Source organism: Carlito syrichta, unplaced genomic scaffold, assembly GCF_000164805.1.
Source record: "Carlito syrichta isolate Samal-C Ts95f unplaced genomic scaffold, Tarsius_syrichta-2.0.1 Scaffold117309, whole genome shotgun sequence".
Classification (NCBI taxonomy): domain Eukaryota; kingdom Metazoa; phylum Chordata; class Mammalia; order Primates; family Tarsiidae; genus Carlito; species Carlito syrichta.
Window position 1 is genome coordinate 441,010 of NW_007061405.1, and position 14,296 is coordinate 455,305.

At 40.4% G+C, this 14,296-nt stretch overlaps 1 protein-coding gene across 1 annotated transcript in view; it reads right to left on the reverse strand.

The window, feature by feature from the left end:
• Positions 1 to 9,328: 9,328 nt before the first annotated feature.
• IL5RA (interleukin 5 receptor subunit alpha) overlaps positions 9,329 to 14,296 on the reverse strand; it is a 36,581-nt gene continuing 31,613 nt past the window's right edge. Inside the window, exons 9-10 of the mRNA XM_008074500.1 lie at positions 13,441 to 13,525; positions 9,329 to 9,415 (exon numbers count right to left, since the gene is read on the reverse strand). Coding sequence (XP_008072691.1) covers positions 9,329 to 9,415; positions 13,441 to 13,525 — 172 coding nt within the window. The remainder of the gene's footprint in view (positions 9,416 to 13,440; positions 13,526 to 14,296) is intronic.

Sequence of the window (14,296 nt, forward strand, 5' to 3'; positions counted from 1 at the left end):
AAGATAGGCGCTGGGTGGGTCTAAGCAACAGACTTTCTGTGATTAGCCAACCAAGGGGACTTTTCCAGCCCCTTAGCCCAAGTAATACACTCAGGTGAAATGTATTGCTGCTTGAGATTGTTTTCAGAAGGAGGAGCACTAGGAAACTTTGCTTTGCTTATTTAACCTTTTCAGGTGCTTACTCTTACCCTCTTTTGTTGTGTTATCCGCCTGTGATTTAACTGTGTAAAAGGAAATTCTATTCTGTCAGGTAATTGGATTCTCTCAGTGTACCTAGTTTCTATAGAGCCCTCATACTCTGTGTAAACGCAGCAGCTTTTAGGCTGGCAGAAGACATGGATGATAAACTTCATTTATCGGGTAAACTCTGAATTATTCCAACCTGTGTGATAGGAGATGCCTTGGGCTCTCCTATTAGACAGAATGCTTGCAGTATTCCTACCATCAAAATTTGGGTTGTTTATATCTGAGAGGCAATGTTAAATCCTGATTAATCTTTTCCCAGTCTCTCCTACCACCTTAACATTACTACAGATATGCTCAAAGAAGGTTGAGTTATAAAAAGTATGTAAATAATGCATAATTAGCTACTAAAATGTCCTATAATTTTTAAAGTAATTTAATGGAAGGCAATCAACCAACAGGTGATTTTTGTACACTGTATCTGATCATCGATGCTACTGTTCTCCTTCATTAACACTGATAATCAAGAATTGACTGTATTTTCCTGCTGTTACAATTAGCACAATGTTCTAGATTAAAAAGTTATGTGGCAAACCATCGTGACTTGAGGGACATGGCTTTAAAATCAAGGATTTATAGTCAATCTGAGGGCATATCCCAGTTATTCCATTACAAAATGCCAGACACTGAAGCTTTACAAAGGCAGCCTAAAGAGGATAAGAATACGGATTCTGGAGTTTGACTGCCTGGGATGCATTTTGATGATTTGCTGCTTATTAGATGAGATCAAATTTGTAAAGCTCTAAATCCATGACTCTCCAAACACTAGTGATTGTTTTATTATCAGGTATAGTTCTTTGTCTCAAGGGACTTAACAAGAACCACAGTTGTAGAATGCAGGTGCTTCCCATCACCAAAATGAATTAACTGGCACATCCATTATCACATTTTATTTCAATATTATTTCTTAATACAAATAGTAATATTTAATAATTTTAATAATACAATAGACTACTAATTTAAATGTTGATTTTAATTTTAATGTGAAAGAATTTAGTCAATAGGTTCCTCATGCAGATGCCAGAGTTTCCACAAAACCTCCCTCAGTTTCCCCAAGAGGTATTGACCTCTCATTTCTCTGACCCCCAGGGCATGGGATCAATACCTGTTTATGTCAGTCATCCCTTTAAGCACCTGGTATTTAAATCATTTTTATTCAAGTCTTCTTCCTTCTAACAGAGAGCACCTCAGGCTTAGTGTCTGGGTATCATTCCTGACTATACTCCCCAGGTATCTGCCCATATTTCCCCATCTCAGACCTAGAGGAAGAAGAATATCTGGCAGCATTTCAAGTGATTTCCCCAACTCCTTGCCAGAGTGTGATTACTATATGCAAGTCAGGTTGCACATTCTCCAGAGAAGCCCCTTTCCCCCTGTGTTAAATGGACCGTGCAAATTAAATGTTCCAATTCCAGGTTCAAGTGTAAGCTGAAATACTCAACAGAGCTCGTGGTTTAAACAAAATCGCCCTTTATTCTTTATCACCAACAGTTATGGGCTGTTGTAGATTAACAGAGCTCTAGTGATATAGATCACACAGAGAGAAAGCTTTTTTTTTTAAGAAAAAAAAAGTCAACCATATGATAGACCTGAAAGTTCAGAAACTGCAGGGCTGAGATATATAAATATAGAGGGGATTAAATGTGATCTTCTCAATCTCTGTAAACCAGGCTTTTGCTACCGATTCTTACCAATTGTTATGAACAACACAAACTATACCAGGAAATATATATGTCTTAGGATTTTAATTAACAAATAGTAATATCTTTAATTTGTTTTTATAGTTTTCAAAGTGTTCATCACACTGAAAAGGTTGTATTCCTTTTTCATTTAAGAAATGGAGGCAAAGAGGTGGCATTAGAAACCCAAGGTAAAACAATTAGAAACTCAGAACTGAAATTCAGAACTCTTAACTCAGTGCATTTCAACACCTAGAAAGAAAGGACATAATGGAGAAAGGAACTAGACTCTGAAGTTCAGTTAGAGAACATTCCGGGACACTGTGTAGGCAAGAAAAAATGGTGAGATAGGAAGGCGGGATGGCCGTTGTTCAGATTTGGAGGTAAGGTTCTGAAGGATGGCCAGGCCCAGGGCACAGCTATCTGGAGGAGTGGGATAGATAAGTCCCTGAAATGAATTTTGGTTACCCAGCAAGGGATTATTGGCTTCTCTGTACCAGGTACTGTTCTGAGAACAGGAAGATGATGTGGCATTCAGATGTGGGTGGGGAAGTGAAGGGACCAATAACAGTATTTTGACATGGTAACAGAGAAACGCAATGGTAATAATAGGCAACAGTGATTATGCTTACAGTATGTGCCAGTCTCAGTGCATATCAACCTGGTGGTTTAGTTACTATTTATTGTTCCTATTTTACACACAGAGAACTGAAACTGAGAGATTTGGACATTTGTCCCTGGTCACACAGGTGATCTAAGAGCCCAGGAATTGAGATGCTGGTGGCTTGGCACCAGGGCCCCGCTTCTAACACTGGATGTCTCTATCTGTAGATAGAAAATAGGTACATGATAGATAGACAGGCACTGGTTCTTACATAGCAACAAGAAGGGAAGGTAGTAGTGAGATTCCAAGGAAGTTGTACACAAGTTGTTCAAAAGTGACCAGGGGCATAGGTAAAGCTTTCTGGTTTGAGATTCCTGCAGAGAGAGCCCACACAGCTCAGGTGTGGTGATTTCTGTGTTTTGAAGTGACTCAACTTGTCTGATTATCTTTCATTGATTATAATGGATGTTTTTTGCCTGTTTGTTATACTTGACTTCAAGTATCTTAGAGTTGTTCCTTTAAATTTGGGCTATCCTACAAAATGAGGATTACCAGATAAAATATGAAAGGACCAATTAAATGTGGATTTCAGAGAGAAAATGTTATGCTTTTTTTAGTAAAAGTATGTCCCATGCAATATTTATCTGAAATTCAAATTTAACTAGGTCTCCTCTATTTTTATTTGCTAAACCTGGCAACCTTACACAGAGAAGATGTACCCCCCCCCTTGAGGTAATTAATTTCTAATTCAAAATTCCAGAGTCTTGTTGATGTGTTATCAGATCTCTGAAGGTCAGTGGCTCTGAGGGTGAGACATGGGGCTTGCTGCTTTAAGTTCTGTTTGCTAAGTTTTCCTTCCCCCTTTTCTTGGATGGCATGAGGGTGGGTGGGTGTGTGGGTGTGTCCAGAAAGCTAGGGTTGGCGGGTGAGGTTCCTCTCGGAGTTGGCAGCAAAGAGTGTTAAGACAAGGGGATCTTTCCAGAGCAAAGGCACAGATTATATGACAAAGAAGTAAAAAGGGTATGGGGGGAATTCCAGATATATTTTGAAGGCTTAAAACAAGGAGCCTATTGCTGAGAACATAAGCTATAGCACAGCTAGTTGGGAAATTATGTGGTTGATACATCATTTATCAACTATAACATTATGACTATCTGAGACCAAGTAACTGGCAGTTTGCATTTACTCAATTGTTCCTCCTGAATTTAGGGGCTAGCAGATAAGATGTTTAGTGCTTACTATGTGTCAAGCACTGTGTTGGACACTAGAGAAACAGGTAATAGGACTGAGGCTTCCCTCTCATGGTATGTTTATTCGAAAGATGGTGTGAAAAGCATGGACAGATAAAAGTATGAACAGAATGTGGACCTGTGTTTCTTATAAAACCAGAAAGTTAAGTTCAAACACAACAAAATTTTTTCACCACTGCTTCCCCCACAATAGAATGATTTTTATTTGGTTAAACATAATTGTTATTTTCTAAAATTGGTCGTTTTTCTTAAAGAGGAAAAAAGGAAATGATACAGCTCACTCAAATGTGACATATTTTGGATCTATTAAGCTATGTACAGACAAATATTGGCCCCTCGCCAAACCTATCTCATTGCTCACTTTTTGTAAATAAAGAATTATTGGAACACAACCATGCTCACTTTGTCTATGGCTACTTTTATGCTACAATGGCAAAACTGAGTAGCTGCAACAAAGATCCGATGGTACCCGAAGCTGAAAATATTCACTATGTAACCCTTTAAGAAGAAGCTTCTGACCTTTGAACTATGACACCAGTACTTTATTGTTGATTTCTTTCCTGCAATTTTTCCCTCGGGTTTATGTGTTCTTTTACTTTATCACCTGGCAGGGACAAATCTTTGCTTTTAGTCTTAATAAATGAAACAAAACTAATAACACACTTTCAAGTCGAAGAGTCCACTAGAACTTTATATAAAATAATGCACGTGGATCATATGGGCTACATTATGCTGCTCCTGACAACAAACAGATGTCTACTGAGAGCTAACTGGGTGGTGCTAGCTTGGGGAAGTGTGCAGCTCTGAGGAGCCCAGGTGTTTGGTGCCTACCGAGGTCAAGTGAGGCATTTCTGAAGCGAGTGTCACACTAGTCACACTATGAGTTCTTATTACCTCATTATTTTAAGCTCCAGTGATGAATTAATTTCTTCTATAACACAGCTTTAGTAAATGAGTCCGCTGATTAGGGCTTAGTTCTTTAGTATCTGTATTGTTACGTATTCTGGTATACATTTAAGAAGCTCACTTAGCCAGCAGTCAGTTTTTACTCTGTGTTTATGTACATAGAGATAAATAAGACTGTGCTCTTGACCTCAGACTGTGTATACTTTAAAGGAGACAGAACATTTTAAAAGAGTATAATAACTGATAGGACTAAACAGAAGGAACCTGGGGAATATAGAGGGACGTTTAATTCAAACTGGAAATTGAGGGAAGACTTCTTGATGGAAAAAGGTGAGACTTGAGACTTAGAAGATAAGTCAACAAGATGAGAAAAAGGTGGAAAGGTTTAAGCAGATGCGTGAAGGAATGAGACAGCATGTTGCTTGCAAAGAAACAATACTTTGTTGATTGTAATAGAGGATATAGGGGTCAGGCACGGTGGCTTACGCCTATAACCCCAGCACTTTGGGAGGCAAAGGCAAGAGCATTGCTTGAACCCAGGAGCTCAAGACTAGTCTGGGCAACACAGCAAGATCTCATCTCTACACAAAATTTTAAAAATTAGCTGAAGAAGGCTGAGGCAAAAGGATTGCTTGAGCCCAGAAGTCAAGGCTGCAATGGGCTGTGATCATGCCATTGCAGTCTAGCCTAGGTGACAGAGTGAGACCCCAGCTTAAAAAAAAAAAAAAAGGTAGTAGTATTGGGAGTACTACTGCTGCAGAGTTACTGAGGAGCTGTCCTATAGTGGATTTTGTCTTAAGAGAAGCTTTAACTTGAAGGTGATGGAGACTTATATGAGATAGGCAGATATGTCCTTTACATACATCCTTCCAAGGGAGGAAATACTGGAAGTCAGGAATTCAGTTCAGAGGCTACTGCAATAGTCCTTGCTGAGAGATGATGAAGACAATATAGGGGACAGAGAAAGGGAGTATTGGGGGGGAATGAGAAATGTATCCCTCTTCTATTTGTAGACATAGACACGTCACTGTAATTTATGTAAAACACATTTCATTCCAAGTCACATTTACATTCACATATATTACGTAAAGCAGAGGGATACTAAAAGGAAAAAAAAAGATTGACTTTTAATTCAATACAAAATTCTAAAGAGAAGAATGGTTTTCAAAAAGTTTGCACCTTGTGGCTAATGTATAGGACATAAACAGAATAGCTACATAGTCATTGTCACAAAAATTCTTACGCTAACATTAAGTCCTATTCTAATTAGGTTTTCACCTTTACTCATGCCATCAAAGGTTGTTTTCAGTTCTCTGTTCTCACGTCCAGATATCTACTTTTTCTTTAACAAATTAGCACCTAAGATTTATTAATTCCACCAACAGATGGTCCTGACACATATAAGTCTCACCATGAAAACGTTTGGATTTTTAATCAGGATGTTCTTTGCCCACATGTATTCTTCCTCAGCTTGCATGAATAGCTTGAGGCCTGAGGCATTTCAATGAGGCTCAGGTGGTCTGGCTGTTGGCAAACGTGACCTTCACCCTCCAGTCTCCTCAGCCCTCCCTAATGCTGCACGCAGTGAATTCCTAATGCCAAGGAAAGAAACTGGACTAAAATCCTTATTGGAAAGGATGTCATAGGGAACCATGTTTGTTCTGATCTTGTGGCTGTGAAGGCTCCAGAAGGAAGTCACTCTGCACCCTGTCCTGCTGGGAGATGGCAAAAGGTGGGGGCCAATATCATGACCTCAGCTTACATCAACCCGCTGATGGCATTTACCACTAAGTAAACGTTCAGACGGTCTGAGGTGTCAAGACAAGTCTATTGAAAACAGTACAGACGACTCACAATGAGCCACTTCTGAAAACTGACCCCTCTCATACAGCAATTTATACAGAACAACTTAGCCACATCAGCAGCAGGAAGACATCCAGGACAGAGTAGCACAATGGTCAGGCACATGTGTCTCCTGGTTACTTCTAAACATGTTCTCATTAGACTCTGGGCCTTCCTCTCCATGTTATTCTTGTAGGCCTTGGTGATCCTTGCCACATACCATGGAGTTCCAGCTATATGCAAGGGGTCGTGCCAGGGCTGATGATAAGCATTTATATTTTTCAAGGTCAAATACTGTTCTAGACACTGCAGATAAAAAGACACATTTCACCTGTGCTCCATCCTCCTGAAGCTTACAACCTAGAGGGGAGGCATTCCCACTGTTCATGGTATACCCTCCAGTGCAGCAATGAAAGGGGATGAGGCCCAGAAGGAGACTCCAAAGACAGGATCAGTCAGCTCTGCTTTTGAAAGCTTCCTGAAGAGGTGACTTGGGATATGCATTCCCAAAGAATGAGTGTGAGTTCCACAAGAAGGGAAGAAGTTCACAACCCATAGGAAGGGTCACATGGCCTACTTTCTGCCGCTCCTGACACATTTACCAGGGGCCTGATAATAGTTCTGTCTCAGAGAAGGGCAGCCAGGAACTTTTCAGAGCTCAGGCGACTGCTGGCTACTGAGGCCGAGGGAAGCAGCTCTGCTGTGAGCACCAGTGCTGAGCACAATAAATAACTGGCCACATTTGGAGTGGAGTAGGGAGCTCCCTTCTTTTCCAGCCTTCTAGGCAGAGATGGTTTCCACAGTGCTAAATGTTCAGGCTCTGGTTTGAAAGCGATCAGACAGGGAGCTCTGAGCCCTGAAAAAGGGCCTTTTTTTTTTCTTATTTTTTCAGCAGTTGATTTTCAAATTTTGACATTCATACGAATTGCCCAGAGCAACAGTTCTCAAAGTGCAGTCTGGAAACCAGCAGCGTCACCTGGGAACTTGTTAAAAATGTAAATTTTCAGACCCAATCCAGACCTATTCAAGCAGACACATTGATGATGGGACCCACTTTTCAGTCTTAATGAGCACTCTAGGTGCCTCTGATTCTGACCTATGGTAATCATTAAAAATACAAGTTCTTGAAGACTATTCATAGAGATTCTGGACTAATTGGGTAATCAAACATTCTGCCAGTTATTGCAACAGCTCCATGCCTTGCCTTCTTAGCTGCACCCCTAAACAGGCTTCAGCTTTTCACTGATATGCCCCTCTCCACATTACTGGGCTCAGCTAGGTCTGGCATTCAACTCTTCACTATGCCATTTTACAGCAACCGCTATGAACCTCGGTGACTACATCTGTAAAATGGAGGCAGTAATACAGTTTACAAGACAATGCAGGCTTGGAAAGATGAGGGATGACACATGATGTACCTGGGACAGCACTCTGACACTTGGGAAACAACCAATAGCTGACAGCTGTCATGCCTGCTGTGCCTATTATCCAGGGTCCATCTCTGCTAGTTGCAGTGGATGGCTATAGGTTAATCAGAAAAAATAAAAATAAAAAACTCTGTAAGTATATGGTGGTCAATGTATCCCCATTGTTGGGTCAAAACTGACTAAACCAACTCCAAACCGCATATAAATAGTGCACCATGGTGAGGGCCTGAGCACTGTTACCTCCTTTCCCTGTCTTCAGCTTCTAGACCCACGGCCATGTAGAATTAGCATTGTTTGGGTCCCTTCCTCTGGCCCATCTCTGCCTAGGACATGCTAGTACTTGGTTCCACCTGGAGCCTACTGTCTATCACAAAATCCTCCAATCTGTGTGGAGGACTCATATGAAAATGTTGGGAGGAAGAATTCTGTATGTGTTGACATGTGTGATAGGATGGCCTATAGGAACCCCTCCAAACTTAAGAGACTAAGATCGACCTGGCACTACTTGACCAACAAGTTGTTTGGAAGTCTTTGTTAGCAAACTTCTCTTCAAATATTTCATTCTTAATCTGGTGAACCCCTTAACAACTAAATTATGCTCAATGTCTTTCTCTGGGTATTTACAGAATATCAAGCCTTCCTCCAATAATATAATTCTTGAACAAAATACTGTCCTCTTTTTTAATATAGGGTGATATCTTAGTTATTTATATTTTTAAATTAGTTTGCCTCAAACGACACTTCCTGGACCAGGCCTCTGGAGTTTAACATAGTATCTCTCTCTCTTTCTGCAACCACCCCTCCCCATATACTACTTGAAAGAAAGTATTCTAGAACTTAGGGTAAAAAAAAAACACCATAAATTTATAGCTTCCACTTGTTATAAAAAAGATAGGGAAAGATAGTCTTCCTGAATCCAAGTTCATGATTCATTCCAGGCTGGTGCAAAATGCTTTCTTCCTGAGATTTTAGCTGAGCACTACCATTGGCAGCTTAAATAGCCAAACTGGCACTGCCAGGAGTTAACACAGTTGGATGTTAGCTTTAAGAAAATTGTTTCTTGTGCACAAAAGTTTGACGTAAGTCATGCAAATCGCAAAGATCGACAGTGAGGAGGTGCTACCCTATACAGTGTGGGGAGGAAAAACGTGGCAGGATGCTCATATCAATCTATCTCCTGCTGCGAGCGAGGAGATTTTGGTGAAGCATCCACACTTTTAAGGGATACAAGACTGGTATGTCTCAGTATACTGCCTTGCAGCTAAATGGAGTATTCAGTAAATTCTGAATACCTCTTAGCCAAGAAACAGCGGTCCCTATTCCTCTTATCACCGAGGCACATGTGTGTAAATTCACTTGAGAATGCCATAGTGACAATCAAAACACAGAATCTTCCAGGGTCTCAAATCCAGGATCTTCCACATAACTTACAACTTCAATTTCGGTTTCACCGGACCCAGCTTTCTGAAAAACAAATAATCTTTCCTTAGATGTCATTTATAGAAATTTTCATTTCTTAACTTCTGTACACTTGGTATTAAGTTTATTTTTATATAGACTTAAATACAAATAGCAAATGTTCAGTGATGAAAATGTGAAAAATGGGAAGAAGAAAAAAAATACCTGCCCATAAACTTATCTCGCCAACACAGACTATCACTTCTCCTCAGCCCTCTTTTCTAGGCATAAAGTGTTCTTTACACTTATAGGACATCATATAAACTTTATTAATTGATTTATTTTTCTGTAACATTATATAACATTTCAAATTATAGTTTCATGTTCTTTGCATTATTTGTAATAGCTTCATCATATTCCATCCATACATTAGTACTCCCCTAAATTTGGATAGTTCTGTCCTATTTTGGTTATTATAAAAAATGCTGATAATAATTGGAAAGTTGGTGACAAAAAATAAAACTGCCTATATGAGATCCTATTCCTTTACCTCATTTACTCATCCAACACACATTTTGATACCTGTTCCACACTAAGCACAGTGCTGTGTTTTGGGTACACACAGATGTAGTCCCTGCTCAATGCACTTTAAATTCTTTGTAGAGCCAGCTCGGTGGCTCAGTCATTAATCCCAGCGCTTTGGGAGGCTGAGGTGAGTGGATTGCCTGAGCCCGCAGGTTTGAGACCCACCTGGGCAAGTTGGCGAGGCCTCATCTCTATAATAAAATAAAAAAAATTAGCCAGGCCTGGTAGCGCATGCCTGTAGTTCCAGCTGCTTAGAAGGCTGAGGCGGAAGAATCGCCGGAGCCCAGCAGGTCGAGGCTGCGGTGGCTGGGAGTGTGCCACTGCACTCCAGACTGGGTGACAGAGTGAGACTCCAACTCAAAAAAAAAAAAAAAAAATTCTTTGTAGGCAACTTGATATGGGGAGGAACCCTCTCTGGTAGCCATTATAGAAACAAAGAACTGCAAACCAGTCTTTCATATATTGAAAGTTCAGGATAAGATTTTTTAAAAATAAGCCTTTGTTTTTTCTGCTAAAAGCAAACTTGCCTCCCTTCTTCACTGTTTCTTGAATGTTAAAAAACAATTTCTAATTGAGGTTTAAACAAGCAAAAACTTGTTTTATGAGAGCTGGAATGGCTGGTCTCCTTCAAGTCCTGGGAATTCAGAAGTACAAATTATCATTAAGAGCAGAGGGTTTCCTTTCCCACTGGCCAAGCGCTTCCCAGTGGTCACTGCCCAAAGGCACCAAAGTGCCCTCTTGTCATCATTGTAGTAGAGACCTCAGGAGTGTGTTGAACAGCTTTTGCCTATAGAGGTAGAGGGTGGGCACTGCCATGTGTGGCCCAGCTGTGGTCAGCTCTACATTCGCTCTCGTACTCTCTCAGGTGGAGAATTTAGCCCATGGGGCCAACAGCACCAGGCAGTGCTTTATTTCCCCAATTCTGTGTGCTCTTTCTATTTTTCTCTCACTCATTTGATTTTATGCAAAACTCTGCAACATGAGAAGACAAGAAGTTGTCCTGAGAAGCCAGGCCGTGTTGAACTCTAACATTAATCCTTTGCTTATTCTGAAACCAGCTTGTCTGTCCCAAGTTGTTATTTTGCACACATGACTTGATTTTAATTAACAATAAACCATAATCTTCTACAGTGAAGTCTTAAACCAGTTTCTTTTGCCAACCTAATACTATTAAAGGAAATCTTTTGGAGGCTTTGTAGGGAAATTAGATACCAGCATTAAGATGTTCCATTAAGAGCCAGGACAAATGACCTCAGTCAACTGCTTAAATCAAATGTGGTTTCTCAGGGATGAGTACGATAGTGCAAGAAGGGATTGGCAGCACACGTTCAGAAGAACTGACAGCAAAGTTGCACACTGGGACCCATTCTCCTTCTAGAAGAGTTTGGTGAACAAGAACAGATGGGCTGTTCCCTAACACAGGAGAACACAAGGATCAAACCAGGGCAGTGATCCTTTTGTCAGCCTCAATTCTCTGCTTTGATAGGTTAGTAACTGTTATTGTTTATAAATCATTACAAACACCCAAACCGCAAACTCGAAAAAAAGTCACAGAGCATTAAAATGAACCATTTTGGTGAGTTTTTCCATCAACTCTTTGTTTTCCCTATAACCAGTCACCAAGTAGTTCATCCAGTCAGAGATTACTTTATTTGACAGAAATGTATTTTTGTTAAGAAAATTGCTTGATCTAAAGTGGGGGTTGGAAAACTAGCCATGAGTCAAATCTGGCCTATTGCCCGTTTTTTTAAATGGAGTTTTATTGGAACACAGCCATGCCCATTCATTAGCACATTTTCTGTGGCTGCTTTCACACCACAAAAGTGAGTTGAAGAGTTGAGACAGAAACCATTTGTCCCTCAAATATTTACTATCTGGATCTTTATAGAAAAAGTTTACGACCCCTGATGTAAATAACCATTCAACTTCAGGATAAATTTGACAGTGTAATAATTATACACTAAAAAAATCACAAAACAATTCTGAGAGATATTAAAGAAAACCTAAACAAATGGAGCGATGTGCTGTGTTTATACATTCGAAGATTCAATATTGTTAAGATGTCACTTCTCCCCAAATTAATCTATAATTCAACACAAGCCCATTCAAAATCCCAAATGTCTTTTCTTGTAGAAAATGATAAGCTGGCTCTAAAACTTAAATTAAAATGGAAAGGTCCTGGAATAATCAAAAAAACTTCAAGAAAAGTCATTTTTATTTTATTTTATTTTTTTGAGTTAGAGTCTCACTCCATCACCCAGATTGGAGTGCAGTGGCACCCTCCTGACCACCGCAGCCTCGACCCACTGGGCTCCGGCAATCCTTCCACCTCAGTCTTCCAAGTAGCTGGAATTACAGGCGCATGCGAGAAAAGTCATTTTTAGAAGTCTTACATAACTGGTCATGAGGTTTATAATTAAGATAGTACTACATTGGCATAAAGGTAGAAAAATTCATTAATGAAACCGAATAGTACCGGAATAGACACACCCAAAATAGACAACTAATTTCTGACAAAGATGCCAAGACAATTAACTGAGGGAAGGATAATTTCTTTCAACAAATGATGCTCGAATTCTAGGATAGCCATAGGTAAGTGGCCACTATGCTCTAAGCCTAAGCACTCTGAATGGTGAATAGGGAGCTAAGAGGAAATTTTGAGGAAATCATTTGCCTTCTTTGTGCATTTTGCTACTGTTGTTGGGTTTTGGGGGGGTTGTTTGTTTCTTTTGTATTTGTTTTTTGTTTTGTTTTGTTTGGAGTTGGGGTTCCAATCTGCCACTCTGGTAGAGATCATCCAGCGGCATGATCACAACTTACTGCAGCCTCAACCTCTTGGGCACAGGCAATCCTTCCACCCCATCCTCCCAAGTAGCTGGGATTACATGCAGGCACCACCATGCCCAACTAATTTTTTAAAAATTATTTTGTAGAGACAAGGTCTCACTATGTTGCCTAGTCTGATCTCAAACTCCTGGGCTCAAGCGATCTTCCCAACTCGATTTCCTTAAGTGCTGAGATTACAGGTGTGAGCCACCATGCCTGGCCTTCTTTGTTTTTTTAATACTAAAGAACTAAAGTTCCCCTGAAAATTCTCTAGCAACTAGGGTAGTCATGTGCTAAAACATGGCATCTTTAAGCACTAGAGGTAAGCAGAACATGGTAAAATCTCATCTGTGTCCCTTAGCTATACAGAAAAGGAAGTCGTTGGGGGCTCATAGAGTTGAAGGAATTTCCCAAGAAATTGGTAATATGAAAGTAAAATTCAAGTCTAACTGGTGAGAGCACTTAATTGAGCAGGATCTTTCCAATGTATAAAAACAGTAATGAACATACATAACAAAATAATCAGCCAAAGAACTGAACGACTAAAGCAACAGAAAGGCTCCTGGCCCCCTTAAGTAAAAGTCCTGCCTTATAATATAGAAAACCAAGAACTCAATGACAGTTCCCAGGGGACTCCACCCTGGATACATATGGCATATCATAAGAACTTTCAACATTACCTCATAGTGGATGGTTACAAATAGATCATTGATACTACTTTTTGGTGCTGGAACTGGAGGACACAACTTGGCCCATAAATGACACCTGAAAACAGAGAAAAGGAAGGATTTAGATGAGCACGAGTATCCCCGTTTGCCCCTAAATATCTACTTTAAAAATTGACCTAGATGGCAGGGCTCGGTGGCTCAGTCTGTAATCCCAGCACTTTGGGAGCCTGAGGAGGGTGGATTGCCTGAGCCTGCAGGTTCGAGACCCACCCAGGCAATTTGGCAAGACCTCGTCTCTACAATAAATCAAAAATTAGCTGGGTGGTAGCATGCGCCTATAGTTCTGGCTACTTGGAAGGCTGAGACGGAAAGGTTGCCGGAGCCTGCACGTTGAGGTTGCGGTGGCCAGGAGCATGCCACCGCACTCCTGCCTGGGCGATGGAGTGAGACTCCAACTCAAAAAATAAATAAACAAACAAATAAATAAATAAACATTGGCCTAGTTAACTCCAGGACCTGCTATTTTGTAAATTAAACATCTTTATGGGTCAAGCCTTCCAAAATAATAGTTGAAGATCTTGGGGGCACTGTAAAGCTCTGATTTGGTTTCTGAATTATCCAAGAACAATGAAGTAGCAGCTGCTTTGTGTCAGTGTGGTCTACTGACCAGCCTAACCTCTGAAATTGAATTGTGTAGCCAAGTGCGTGGTGCCCTGCCGTTCCCTGCAATGCTGGTTGTAGCATTCCTTCAGCAACTGTGCTGGTTCATAGAGTTTACTTTCTTTTCCCCTCCTTTGAGCTGCCACCCCCGATCCCATGGATGCCATCTGAATATAACATTTATAATAGTAAAACTGTTTAATCTGAA